This window comes from Sciurus vulgaris (genome assembly GCF_902686455.1).
Source record: "Sciurus vulgaris genome assembly, chromosome: 14".
Classification (NCBI taxonomy): domain Eukaryota; kingdom Metazoa; phylum Chordata; class Mammalia; order Rodentia; family Sciuridae; genus Sciurus; species Sciurus vulgaris.
Window position 1 is genome coordinate 97,211,715 of NC_136475.1, and position 14,928 is coordinate 97,226,642.

Consider the following 14,928-nt stretch of genomic DNA (forward strand, 5'->3'; position numbering starts at 1 on the left):
TTTTACATGCACTTTCTGGCCAAATTTCAAGTTTTAAAAAACCTCCTTTTCTGCTTTTTGTGCCAATTCTCACAGCAAACCTGGATAAAATCTGCCAGCAAAATCTATGCCACTGCCTGAATGCTATGCTATGCTGAAATTTCCTCTGCCAGATTAATTAGTCCATCACCTTTAAAGTCAGCCCCATATAACAACTCAGGACATAAACAAAATGTAGATAAGTCCTTTGCCAGAATATAACCCAACTGGCATTTAGTCCAATTCCAACTAGAATCCTTGTTCTCCTCTGAAAGCTTATGAGCGCAGTCTTTACAGTCTGCATCCTGGTCTTCTTAGTGCCCACCAGAATCACACATCGAGCTCTACTTCCAAAATTGAAAGCCTTATCTAGCCTCATATCCAAACGCTTCCAAACTCTTCCTGCAAACCATTTCTGAAGGCTTCTAAAACACATGGGCAGGTAAGTCCCAGCAATGACCCACTTCTCAAGACATCTGTGTTAGTCAGCTTCTCCTTGCTGTGACTGAAGTGCATGGCAAGAAATTCTTAGAGGAGGAAAAGTTTATTTGAGCTTCTGGTTTCAGAGATTTAGTCCCTGATAGGCCAACTCCATTTCTCTGGGCCCCAGATGAGGCAGAAAATCTTGGCAGAAGGGTGTGACAGAGTAGCACTACTTACCTCCTGGCAGCCAGGAAGCAAAGAGAGTGAAGGGAGGAGCTTCCAGGGCAGCCCCCAGTGACCAGCCCCCTCCAGCCACACCCACTGGCCCGCTGTTACCACCCACTCAGTCCATTCCCACTGGGATGGACTGACTGGGTCACAGCTCTCACAATCCAGTCATTTCACCTCTGGATATTCCTGCCTTAACGCGGGGACTTCGGGGAGACACCTCACATCCAACCACAACAATCACTGAAATAAGGCAAGTTGTCACGTAAGCCCACCCTGTGTGATCACTGCCAGAAGAAGAGTTTCTATGAAACCCCAAGGTCCCTGAGTTCATTTACCCCCAGAGAGCAGAGGCTCCATGCATATCAAATATCAGGCTCTGAAAGGAGGAAAGAGAGATTCGAGATTCTCAGGAAAGATCTATGCTCAGTAGTAAGGAAAGTAAAGAGAAAATAAGTGTATGGAACATTTTTTCTAGAACTGTTTCTGCCTTATTCTTTCTAAAGTCAGACTCTGGATTCAAACGTCAAGCAAACCAAGCAAGCCAAAGCCAGTCCCACTGCACAGTCCAGGTGACCACTGAGCTCTTGGCCCGTGGCTACAGTCCCACCTAGGCAGCTCTGCATGGCCACAGCACAGACTGCGGGGCAGAGGAGAGAGGCGTTCACACATGCAGGCTTCACAGAGCCCTGCAAGTTGGAGCTGAAAGAGAATATCTAGTTCCTCAGGCTTACACGCCTTACCTGGGGCCCTGTGCCCAGCCTAAGTTGATGCAGTCCCTCAACAGCAGGCCCAGGGCACCAACAAGCCGCTGGAAGCCGGCTCAGGGCTTACTCTCCTTTGCATCCTGTTCCCGTCCTAAGCACTGGTTTATACCTAGGATCACAGAGCACCACTAAACTCATCTGCCAAAAACAATAATGAAACCCTCAAATAAAAGGACTCATAATTTATAGAAAAAAAAAGTTCACCCAGCTAAACTATCACTTCCCAAACAACTGTGAACCTGCACAGAAGCATTCAGACCTGCTGAGGGGCACACGGGCGTCCCGGCGCTGAGCAACGCTGACCGTGTGTCTCTCTTTCCAGCTCCCTTCTCCAGGAATGGTAAGAAGTATATTCAGGGAAATAATTCTCTGCATGCTTAGCACCCTGCCCAGGACCAAGGCTGCCTCACAAGGGAAAGGCATGGACTCCACAGCCCTACCTCTGCTGCCCGGGCAGCTAGCTTCCCTTCGAGAGCCAGCCGCCAAGGCTTGCAACGACGGCACTTCAGAGGAGCTTGAGGATCGACATGGCCACACACCGCGGTATAAAGGACTGCAAGATCTCCCCAGGGCAGGAGCTCTGTCCACTGGCCACCTGATTGACAGGGAGGGTTCTCTAAGCAGCAGGGGACTGAGGAAGGGACCAGAAAGGCCAAAGACCTTGGAGTCCAGGGACTTACCATTCCGCTTAGGGCAGAATCATTAAAACCCAGGGGAAATAAGCGGAAACTCAGTTCAGGGAAGGAATCTCCATAGCTTTACACAAAGTTACAAAGGAGAATTTGAATATCAGCCATCACAGTTAATTTCTCTTGAATGGGCTGCTACTGCCCGTCAAACCAGGCGGTCAAAACAGACACCCAGAGGAAGAGCACAGCAAAGCCAGTGTGCTCCTCCGAACTGCAAGGCCTGATGGAAGAGGCCAGGCAGTCCTGGGAGCCCGTCCCCCTGCACAGGGCCCACCTCCAAGCTGGACCAAATGGCCTCCAAATGCTTGCATCTCTTTGAATAACAGTCATGATAGCACATCACAAAGCCATGCTAATTTAAGCTTGTAAAAAATGTTTAAAATTTCATTTTTAAATAATTCCTTTGTTGCCAGATTGAAATTGTAGCAAAGGAAAAAAAGACATCTGACAAGGCAGTACAGCGGGGGAAGGGGCCAGAGCAGCCTTCGCCCATGAGTCAACTCGGCTGCGCTCAGAGGAAAGGTGGGAGGCACCCAGGCCCCTCCCTGCAGAGCGGCCCACAGCCTGGGCATCGCGCATGCCACGCTCCTCCTGGGCTGCTACTGTGGCGTGAGAGTCAGCAGACCAGGCCACAAGCCACCACGGGAAAGCTGGGCCTTTGCCTTTCCATCTGTTTCTTTTGTCCTTTCTCTTTGACTCTCCTCCACTTCCTAGTTTCTAAGACAAAACAAAAATAACTGCAGTAAAACAGAGATGAAAATTATTCCCCTTGAGCTAAAAGAAACTTTCTACTGCTTTGAACGAAACTTCAGGAAACTTGCCAACTGACACAACAGGCAAGAAGATGCAGCAGTGTTTGGGAAACAGGTTTTGGAACCGGGTCTCAGCACACGTAAGCACCTGACTCCACAGAATTTGGTCGGGTTGGTGGCTGTGAGCAGCTGCAACATCCATAACGGGAAGGGCAACACTCTCAAGTGAGGGTGAAACAGGCTCACTGGCTCCTCCAGATGGATGTGTGTGTGCTGGTCACAGTCTCTGGTGACCTCGGATTCGCTGATTGACTCCCACAGCCTGTGTGTGGCTTGAGTGCAAAACCACAGTGAGACCTTGAAGGCTGTGACTGAGCCAAGAATGACTGGGAGAGTCCCAAGGGTGCCTGGGCCCTCGGAAACGAGCAAGAGGGCTCCTCACGTAAGTCCCGGCACCCAGCAGGATGCTCGGTGCCAGCTGGCCACAGGAGCCTCAGGCTAGCAGCACCTGGAGGGCCACTGGAGGCCACTGTCCCTGCGGGGAGCAGCGCAGGGCTGCACTGGCTGCAGAGTGCAAGGCAGACAAGCAGCAGAGGAACTGGGTCTCTGCGTGCCTTGTCACCTCTGTCACCAGGACAAGGCTGGCAATCACTCTTTTCTCCTCTGCAAAAGGAGAACGATCACTGGCAAGACTGTGCTCACAGAAATGGAGATCAGAAGGCAACACGGTGGAGGTTGTGACCTGCACGTGTTCCTAAAGTACTGTTACAGCAGACAGCTCAGTATAGGTTTTATGCACTTAAAGCTCAATTAAAGTATTTAGGACATAGCTTCCTATGTTCCTACATGGACACCGACCTGCAAAACTCCACATCACGTAAACCACAAGAATGGGAAGCTGTACTCCACGTATGTGTGACAGGCCAAAGTACACTCCACTGTCACGTAAGACTAAAAAGAACAGATAAAGAAAGAGTGAGTGGATGAAAAGACAAATGAAAGGTCAAAGTAGGGAAGGTAAGAGCGATACATTTTCTGATGTCTATACAAGTGGCAATCAGAAAAGTCTTCTACCAAGAGGGTGGAATGGAACTTTAACTCTATAAATAAGCAGTAGATGGGGGAAAAAGTCTGTAGACATTTATGGGATTTTTAAAAGTAGCCAAGAGGCAAAGTGTTACTTAAAGAACATCCTCAGTTAAAAGCCAAGTAGCAGCAAGAACCCAGAGGCCGAGGGGTAGACCCAGGTCCAGAACTAATCCCACTCGCTGGGGCTCCCTCATGATACCCAGTGGGCTCTTTCCTGGTCACCAGGTGGCGATCTGGGGCCCAACATACTTAAATGTGATGCAAACACCCAGAGGAGCCTCTTTATAAACCTCTTCTTTAAAAAAGAGCTTCTCCAATAATTTTGCATTTATCACACAGAATGCGGATTTTCTCTTGAATTACCAGGAAGAGTGGAAAACCAAAGGCAACTTCCCAAGCTTTCAGAATGAGAAGAATCCCATTAAAAGCATTGTTCGAAGATTGGTGGGATACCAGCAACTGCTATGAGATTCTGAAATCAAAACCCACTGTCCCACACTGTAGAGGTGGCCCCGGTCAGCCATGCATCTGCCCCGCCTTCTCCCAGGCCACAGAAGGACAGAACTGACCCCTCCCCGCGAGAGCTCTCGCTGCTGCCAAACACCCTGAAAGCCACCTGGCCGGGTCCCACTGGTCCCAGATGCTGCTGCCCCCGCCCCTGCTCCTGGCAGCCTTGCCTCCCGGGGCCCAGGGAGGCCAGGAGCTCTCCACTCCCACGATGGATTCCCCGCAGCTCTCCATGGCCCTTCTCCTTCAAGACCCCCAGGGCTCCTTATTCCAGTCCTGACCATGTGCAGGTGCTGTGCTGGGTGACAGTGGCCCACAGACTCGGGGTGTGGCTCCTCCCCCAGAGCTGCAGAGCCCCTTCCTGCTGCCCGTGGTGGACAGCCCTCCCTCCCGCCCACGTGTCTCCTCAGGAGAAAGGATGTTCAGGTCCTCACTCCAGAGTTCACCTGCGGGGAGGGTGCCGGCCGGCCAGAGAGTGGAGCACAATGGTGGTAGGTGACTGCACAGGACACCACCGTCTCGCAGGACCATAACTATCACACTTTAAAAAAAACGTGGGGGCCTTCAGGTGCTTTGCTTGGAGGCCTTAATATATCCAAAGAGCACAGGAGTTGTGGGTGAGGACCTCGGCCCAACCCACTGCTATGGAATGAACCCTGGGCTTCCTTTCACTACCCACGGACACAGCCTTCAGATCTCAGGAGGTTCCGCCTGTGAGTTCCAGCTGCACCTTTGTTCAGCCATGCAAGAAATGGCCAAGTGACCAGGGCAGTATATCCACCCTCTCCATGCCTGTTTCTTCATCTGTAAAGTGTACGACTTACATAATAAAATCACAAACAGTGAGTGCCTACAAAGGATTTCACACTTTGCAAAGCACTTTCTAAAGCATGACGTCATCCAACACTGTAATATATTATCTTCCTACTCTTTGTGGTTGACGAGACACCAGAAAGTCACACACATGAACACTCTCTGTAAATTGCTTTTTAAATTACAAATGAAAAAAATCATTTATCTATAAGTGCTTACAAAAAAACTAGGAAAAGCATTTATAGTTTGGTGATATGATTATGGTTTTAGAGAGGGCAGAGGGGAGGTCAGGCAGGAAGTAAAATCTTTTCTCTATGGAGAGTTCTCCGAATATTTTAACTGTAATTCAAGAGACAAATTTAAGCTGTCACATACTAGCTGTCAGTAGTAGTATTTTACATGTGCTCTCATCTGAAGCTGAATTACGACAGAATGCATGCATTTTTATTCCTTCAACATCTACATGACATACCTTTTCTCTTTGTGTTGTGTCTTAAGGGAAACCTTTTCTTAAAAGACACTCGGGAACTGTCTCCCTGAAACAGAAACCAGCAGTGTTAGCAGCTGATATTTTTTCTCTGGACCATAAACAAGAGTCCTTAGGATCAGAACACTCAGCTACAACCAGGACCTGAGACTTAACATGTGCAATGAGGGTTAGTCACTCAACAATGACTTGCCACAATATGGAAGCCAGTAGTGGGAGGCCAACCCACCTCCTGGCCACAGCAAGGGCCAGCCTTCTTATGACCTGGCCTGGGCATCCCACCCAAGACACAGGAAGCCCCTGGGCACTGCTGTCTAGGCAAGCTCCAGCAGTCTGGCAGCAGTGGGCAAGTGGATCCCAGTCTGTTGAAATTCTCCTGGCACTCAGCACCCCAACCAGAGACAAGGACCTGGGTACCCAGCTCACACTGGTTCCTTTGGGTTACTCCACGTTGTCCACCAACAACCTGTCCTCCCAAACATGTTCCATATCAAAATCTCCCTGCTTCAGAGATGGAGGTGGATAGACAGGAGAGCACGAAGGGCAGAGGAGGAAGAGGATCACTGGAGCATCTCTCCCAGGAAGCAGCCCCCACTCAGAACCAGGTAACAAATTCCAAGCTGGTGAAACATGGAGGGCAGCCATGGCAACAACAGTACTCAACTAAACTCCTGTCCAGAGTGACTCCAACCCCTGTTAAAGACCTTGCAGAGGAGGCACCCAGGTGTCAGGGCATATGTGCAGTTTACCTCATTTTCCACCGTAAGGGCCCAAGTCCAGCCTGCCATCCACCTCTGAGCACAGAGTTTTCCTGGACCACAAGCTTTCCACCATGGATGTCTTTGTCTGCTTTTGTAATACAACAGGACCGAGAGAACAAAAGCACCAGTGGGCTCAGAAAGTTTAAAATGTTCATCTCCTGGCATATCACAGAAAAAGTCCGCTAAGCCTAGGGCTAAGCTTTGAACCAAAATTTCTCAAATACACACACACACACACACACACACACACACACATCAAAAAAAAAAAAAAAAAAAACAGTAGAACCACCCACCACCAAGTCATAAGTGATCAATGAGACCAGATGCAGATATGCCCACATGTTGGAACGATCCAACAGGGGATTAAACTCCTCAAAAACTGCCTAGCTTTCGCAGAGGAGCCAGCACACTAAGGCCCGTGGATCAGCTCTGGCCTTCCTCCTGACTCTGTGATTGCTTTGTTGGAACACACAGTGCTCCTCTGTTTACTCTTCCTGAGTGGCCACGTGCTTCCTACAACAGCAGAGTTAGCAGGTGAAACACAGACCCCGTGACCCACAGAACAGATATTCACTTTCCATTCCTTTATGAAAAAGTTCACCAGATTCTGCTATAGTGAAAGAGGTGGATATCTTGCCTTAAGGAGTGAGAAATTTCACTAGCGAGAATAAACTATAAGAAAAATCAAGTGGAAATGCTAGAAATTTTTAAATGGCTACAGAAGATTAGATAGGTTTATCACTGAAATCAACAGAACCACCAGGCACAGTGGCACACACCTATAATCCCAGCTGAAGAAAGAGGATCTTGAGTTCAAAGCCAACCTCAGCAAAAGTGAGGCCCTAAGCAACTTAGTGAGACCCTGTCTCTAAATAAAATATAAATTAGGGCTGGGGATGTGGCTCAGTGGTAGAGTGTCCCTGAGTTCAATCCCCGGTAACCACCCCCCAAAATATCAACAGAACCAAGGGGGGAAAGATCAGTGAACCTGAAGATAGGCCAATAGAATTTACCCAACTGGAAAGACAGAGGAGAGAGGGTGGAGCAGAGCACCCAAGAGCAGTAGAACAGCTCAGATGGCCTAACACAGGGCAGGTGGATTCCTGATGGAAAATGTAATGAGGAGCCAGAGATGTGTGAAGAGAACAGTGAGAACGTCTGAGAAACAATGAAAGGTATGAAACCACAGATCCAAGAAGTCCCAACAAACCACGAAGGATAAGAAGAAACAGAAGGAAAAGAGAATGATGAGAATAAAGAAGAGAAAGAGAAAATTTGAGAAAAGCTAAACACAGAATGCTGGAATTGCTGAAAACCAAACGGAAAAGTTAAAGGGAGCCAGAAAGAAAAAAGTAACACATAATTTACAGAGAAACAAAGAAGAACTACAGCAGTGTTCTCACTTGAAACAATGAAAATCAGAAGTCAGTGGAACAACATCTTTACATATCCTAGAGAAAAAAATCTATCAACAAGGAATTCTATATCCTGCAAAACAGCTCATATGTAAAGAACCTAACAACACAGCCTCAAAATGCATGCAGTGAAAACAGACAAAAGTAAGAAGAAAAATAGACAATTCAACAATAGCAGTGGGAGACTCGATACCCCTTTTAATGAAAGATATAACGACCAGGTAGATCAACCAATAGAAGAACGGAACAGCAGCAAACCAACCAGGCAAAAGACTCCCACAGAACACACCACCCGAAACAAGCAGGGTGCTGTGAAGTCCTCCCAAGCGCACCCAGAACATTATTCAGATAGACTAAATATCAAGCTGCAAAACACGTCTCAACAAACTTGGGACTGAAGTCACACAACCTGTGTTCTCTGACTTCCACACTGTGAGTGACGACAGCTTGCCCGAGAAGCAGCCTGAGCAGAGCATGAAGGGATTTCTTAGCTTAAAGGCCATAATAAAAAGGAGGAAGACCTCACATTAGTAACCAGGACTTCTACCTCAAGAAACTGTAAAAAAGAGCAAATTAAACCCAAAGAAAGCAGGAGGACAGATAAAGTAGAAAATGAAATATAGAATAAAAAATTGGAGAAAAATCAGCGAAACCTAAAATAAGCTATTTGAAAAGATCAGCAAAATCACAAATCTTTAGCCAGATTGACCAAGAACAAAAGTCTAATAACAGCAGAAATGTACAAGGGATATCACTACCAACCTCATAGGAATAAAGTGGATTATACGACATAACAAACTTTTTGCCAACAAATTAAACTACATAAAATTTTTTAATTCCTAAAAAGATACAAACTACTGAAAGTAATTCAAGAAAAAAAAATTTTAAATAGTAAGATTGTAGCAAGAGACTTGAGAAATCAAAAACTTCCTGGTTTAGTCAGCTTTTTTTACCACTGTGACTAAAAGATCTGACCAGAATAATCGTGGAGGAGGAAAAGTTTATTTGAGGACTGAGGGTTTCAGAGGTCTTAGTTCATAGACAGGAGGCTCCATTCCTCAGGGCTTCGAGGTGAGGCAGAAAATCATGGCGAGTGAGCGTGGCAGAGGGAAGCAGCTCACATGATGATCAGGAAGCAGAAAGAGACTCCACTCGCCTGATACGGATATGCCCCCCAGAGCCACGCCCCCAATTCCCACCTCCTCCAGCCACACCTCACCTCCCTCCAGTTACCACTCAGTTAATCCCATCAGGGGATTGATTCACTGATTAGGTTAAGGAAATGATTCGATCATTTTTCCACCAAACTTTGCAATGTCTCTCATGTGAGCTTCTGGGAGACACCTCCTACCCAAACCACAGCACTTTCCAAAAAAAAAAAACCTAAGCCCAAACGTGTTCACTGGTGAACTCTACCAAATACAGAGGGAAAAATTAATGTAGAATGGACCACTCCCCAGTCAAGAAAAGAATGAAGTACTGATACTTGCTAAACATGCAAGCACCTTGAAAACCTCATCAAAATATCATGTTTCAGGATTCAGGTCAATATACAAAAAGCAGTTGTTTTTCTATACGTTAGCAATGAACACTTAGAAACTGAATTTTGAGAAACCATGAACAATAACTCCTAAAACAAAATATTTATGCATAAATCTGACAAAAATATGCAAGATCAGTATGCTAAATACTACAAAACATTGATTTTAAAAATCACAGATTTAAATGAATAAACTTTATTCATGATAAATCATATACAATATCATTAACATGTAAACTGATCTTTGGATCATTGCAATCAATCCCCACAGGATTCTACATCAATTGATAAGGGAAGTCTAGTACTTACTTAGAGCTAGGAAAGTTCAAAACAATGTTGAAAAGGAAGAATCAGAAGACCTCATACCATGTGACTACAGTCATCAAAAAAACTGTCGTTGGTGAAAGAAAAGACACACTAATCGGTGGGACAGAACAGAGTAGAGAAATAAAGCAACATAGATATGGTTAACTGATCATGAAAACATGCAAAAAAAATTTAGGCAGAAAGGAGTTTTTTCTTCACAATAGCTAAACTTTGGAACCAACCTAGGTGCCCTTCAACAGATGAATGGATAAAAAAAAATGTGGTATATATACACAATGGAACATTACTCAGCTTAAAGAAGAATGAAATTATGGCATTTGCAGGTAAATGGATGGAACTAGAGAATACCATGCTAAGTGAAATAAGCCAATCCCAAAAAACCAAAGGCCGAATGTTCTCTATGATAAGCAGATGGTGATCCACAGTGGGGAGTGGGGGAGAAGGAAGGAACTTTGGACTGTGCAGAGGGGAGTGAGGGCAGGGGTGGGGCAGCAGGGATGGGAAGGACGGTGGAATGAGACGGACATCATCACCCTCTGTACATGCACGATTACACTACTGGTGGGACTCAGCACCACGCACAGCCAGAGGAATGAGGAGTTGTGCTCCATTTGTATTCAATGTGTCAAATACATTCTACTGTCAGGTATAACCAACCAGAACAAAAGTAAAAATTCAAAATTTTTTAAAAAGGCATCTTTCCAACAAATAATACAGGAGTGATTAGACATTCACATGCAAAAATAAATAAATAAATTATCCTGACACTGGGCCACAAATAAAAATTAACTCAAAAGAGTTCCTAACACAAAGTGAAACATTAAACCATCATTTTTCTAGAATAAACAGGAGAAATCGCTGTGACTTTGCATTAAGCGTGGAACTCAGATATGGCATGGAAAGAATGGACAATAAAGACAAAACTGATGAATTAGACTTCCAAATATAAACGTCTGCCCTTCAAAACACGATGCTAAGCGAACGGCAAGCCACACATTGGGGAAAAAATGTGAAACAGGTCTCTAACAAAGAATTGTATCTAGAATTCACACAGAATTCCCAAAAGTCAGCAAGAACAAAAGCAGAGGCGAAAGATAGGAACACACCTGTCCCCAGAGGACAAAGGAGCACCGCAGAAGTCCCCCGCGCTGGTCACTGGGGTCGTGCAAAGGGAGCCAGTGAGCCGTGAGGACGCACACGTCACACAGCTTCCTCGCTGGCAACAAACCGACGGGGCTGTGGAGTGACCGAGCCGTGGGCCACCGCCCACTGCAGGGGTGCTGCCGGAGTCCCAGCTGCTCCAGGGAAGCTTGCTGCTTTCTCACCAAGGAAAACGGGCATGCCGTGTGACCCAGCGGGCCCTCCGAGGCACGGCCCAGGCTCAGCAAGAATGTTCTTCTCAAAATTGTCAGAGCTGGACCCAAAAGCCCTCCCCCTGGAGAATGACTGAGCAAGCCGTGGCACTTCAGAACTGGACCCTGTCCAGCAGCGGAAGGAAGGAGCCGCCAGGGCCACAGCAGGGCAGCAGGGTGCCCGTGTGCGAGGAGGGAGGAGGCAGGCTCAGGTGCCGGCTGCAGGACTCCAGCCGCGGGACTCCTGGGGTGGAAAGCCACGGACAGACGACAGCAGCGGTCGTGTCACGGAGGAGGCCATAGAGGGTGTGAGCGGGGGCTGCGGACGTCCCCACCCCTGCCTATGCTGGTGGTGCCTGACTGTTCCCAGAGCCCCTGGGACGTGCACTGCGGGGAGGGCGCTGTCCTAACTCCAGCCTAGTGTTAACAGATAAATGGCCCAAGAAGAACACGACTCTAGCGGTCGTGCTGGGAGCATGCTTCCCACAAGGAGATCCGCGAAGCTGAATAAGAGATCACGATTATTAAAAGCCACGCGAGGACCTTGACGACCACCAAGGGTGGGCACAGCACAAGAACCATCCACTGCAGACGGACTGAGGGCACAGCCCCAGCCCGGCCCTGGCAGCTGGGCAGCAGAGCCTCCCGCTCTGGGCAGCAGGTGACCACCAGGAGCCGCTGCGCTCCAAGACCTGGAAGGCGGTCATTTGGAAAGGCTGGCTCCCAACTCTGATGAGGAAGCTGGCCCCTCCTCACCCCGACGCTGGCCTGCTCTGTGAGTTGCAGGGTCCGCAGTCCCAGGCCCGCCAGCTCTGGAGGGGCACCGTGGCTGCCTCTAGCACTGGCAAGGGACCCCGTGAGTGCCACCACGGTCATCTCAGGAGGCCCGCAGCTCAGGGGACTTGCAGCAAGCTCCATTTCCTGAAAACCCTGAAGGTGTGGAAGCACCAGAGCCTGGTGGACAGCAAAGCCCAAGCAGGCCCCATTCTGCTCCCTGCCGGCAAAGCTGTGAGGCAGCAACCAGCAGCGCCCCCGCAGCGACGACTCAGAGAGGAGAGACCAGGGGAACAGCCAAGTGCAAAGCATGCCGTGGCGGGACCAACTCTGCAGAGAGGGCACCACACGCTCCCCGACCCCGGCGGAAACATCACAGCAACTCAGCAGAGACTCGCTGGTGCCACCTGGCAAGAGACGCACCAACAGGCAGGCTTTTAAGAAGAAGAAATGGGTTTACCACAGAGGCATCAGACACCTGGGATACTCACTTCTAAAAAATCAGTGCTTCCAAGAAACAAACAGCCCACTCAATAAATGGACTAAGGAACTGAACAGACACTTCACAGAAGAAGAAATACAATCAATAAACAAATATATGAAAAAGTGTTCAATATCACTAGCAATCAGAGAAATGAAAATTAAAACTACCCTAAGATTTCATCTCACTCCAGTCAGAATGGCAATGATCAAGAATACAAGTAACAATAGGTGTTGGTGAGGATGTGGGGAAAAGGTACACTCATACATTACACTGCAAATTGGTGCAACCACTCTGGAAAGCAGTATGGAGATTCCTCAGGAAACTTGGAATGGACCCACCATTTGACTCAACTATCCCACCCCTTGATTTATACCCAAAGGACTTAGAATCAGCACTCAACAGTGACAGAGCCACATCAATATTTATAGCAACTCAACTTACAATAGCTAAACTATGGAACCAATGTAGGTCCCTCAGAAGATGAATGGATAAAGAAAATGTTGTATATATACACAGTGAAATACTACTCAGTATTCAAGAAGAATGGAATTCTGGCATTTGCTGGTAAACAGATGGAACTGGTAAGCAAAATAAGTCAAATCCAAAAATCCAAAGGCTGAACATTTTCTCTGACATGCAGATGCTAATTCACAGTGAGGGGGAAGGAGTTAAGGAAGGATAGAAGTACTTTGTATCAGGCAAAGGGGAATGAAGCAAAGTGAGGGGGAATGGGAATAGGGAAGACAGTGGAAAGAACTGGACATTACATCCTATGTGCATATGTGATTATATGATCAATGCAATTCCACATCATGTACAACTGGAAGAATGTGAAGTCGTACCCCACAGATGTATAATATGTCAAAATACATTCTACTGTCATGTATAACTAATTAGAACAAATTAAAAAATTTAAAAATCAGTGCTTAAAGATGAGAGATAGGAGAGCCTTTGCTGTATCTGCATTTTATCAAACCGTTCTCACCACACCACTCAATTCGGGATGTAGCAGCTGGACCTTGGCAGTCAGCAGCTTGAGTCCTAATCCCCACCTCCAAAATTAAACACCAAAAGCTCCTTTGCAAAAACCTTGTTACTTCCTTTAAAGCTTCATAAAATGCTTTCTGAAATATTTCACAAAAGTGCTGGAGCAGAAACACGGGCACAAGCTGACACTCATTCTTGCCACGTTTTCAGGGACCACTCTTTCAGTTCAAATTCTAAGTCCTGAAAACCAACCTGGTCCTGCAAAATGAGGCCAAAAGGAAATGTCGCCAACAGTTCAATAGAAGGCAGACTCCCTGATCTACATTACAGGAGGCCGAGCCAGGGTGAAAGATGGCACGAAGTTCCCCTCCAAAGGCTTCTTCAGCTACAAGTACTTGGAAATCATGTCAAGACTATTTCAAGTGTCTATTATGACAGTGAATTACTCTTACTTAGGCTTCACGTTTGCATTCAAAAGAGTACTCTTTTCCTCATCTGTAGGATAAAAGCAATGAGATCTTTTTAATCAAAATCCTTACACTTGTTATCAAATTCATTTACTGTAAAAATTATGAGATTTCAGTAAATATTAATGATAATGCATTAATTGGAAAAAAATCCAGTGCAAGCAGAACACAAAAATGTTTCTAAAAATCTACCTGTTCCTAGGAGTCCTTCCTGCATGGACTTACTGTCATCCTGAAAGTGAAGCTTTAAGAATCAGAAGGCATGAGCATGCTCTCCGCCAAGGGACAGCCCTCTTTATGGAGCCTGTGCTGTGCCATGCGGGCTGTGAACCCCAAAAACGGAATGTCTGGACTCTCCAGGGGGCACTGAAGCCACGTGAATGTTTCCTCTCCAAGGGGCAAGCAGTGTTTCGGACACCAGAGCAGACTCCAGACATCCACCTCCACACATCGGTTCCTGACAGCAGTGCTACTCCTAGTTACCCTCCCTCTAGGAGGGGCTGGAAAGTGACTGGGACCCTTTACAACTACAGAAGAGACCCTGAGGCCGGAGCCTACACATGACTTCAACTCATAGAAGTGGGAGACCAAATCCCCCCAACAAAACCAGACTCCAAGGAGGAACAACCAGAGGGAACTTCACCTCCCCCGAACCTTGTCATCTACACATACATTATAAATAAAGAAATCCCTAGAATTTAAAAAAAAAAACTACACACATAAGGACACAAACATAAAAGAGAAGGGAAACCACCTAAATGAACCCACAAGTCCAGGACCTCTGAAAACATCAGGAAACAGCAAACAAATCTCCCACCAAAACTCAGAACCCTCCAACAAAGGGTCCCTCAGATACAGAAGTGGACAAGAACCCAAAGGAAGACACTAAAACATCGATTATTAAAATGTCCAATGAACTAAAAGAAGATCTAAGGAAGGAACTAAGAGAAAACATGCAGGAAATAAAAGGCCATTCCAATAAAGAAATATAAACAGTAAAAGAAACCTCGACATCTCCAGCAATCAGAGAAATGCAAATCAAAATGAC

General features: G+C 46.7%; 1 protein-coding gene across 1 annotated transcript in view; it reads right to left on the bottom strand.

Annotated features, from left to right (window-relative positions):
* The window catches only part of DCDC2C (doublecortin domain containing 2C), a gene marked incomplete at its 5' end in the record, with an annotated part of 94,803 nt that overhangs the window by 11,920 nt on the left and 67,955 nt on the right, over positions 1 to 14,928 (bottom strand). The window contains one exon of the mRNA XM_079110801.1: positions 5,759 to 5,822. Within this exon, the coding sequence (XP_078966927.1) occupies positions 5,759 to 5,822 (64 nt within the window). The remainder of the gene's footprint in view (positions 1 to 5,758; positions 5,823 to 14,928) is intronic.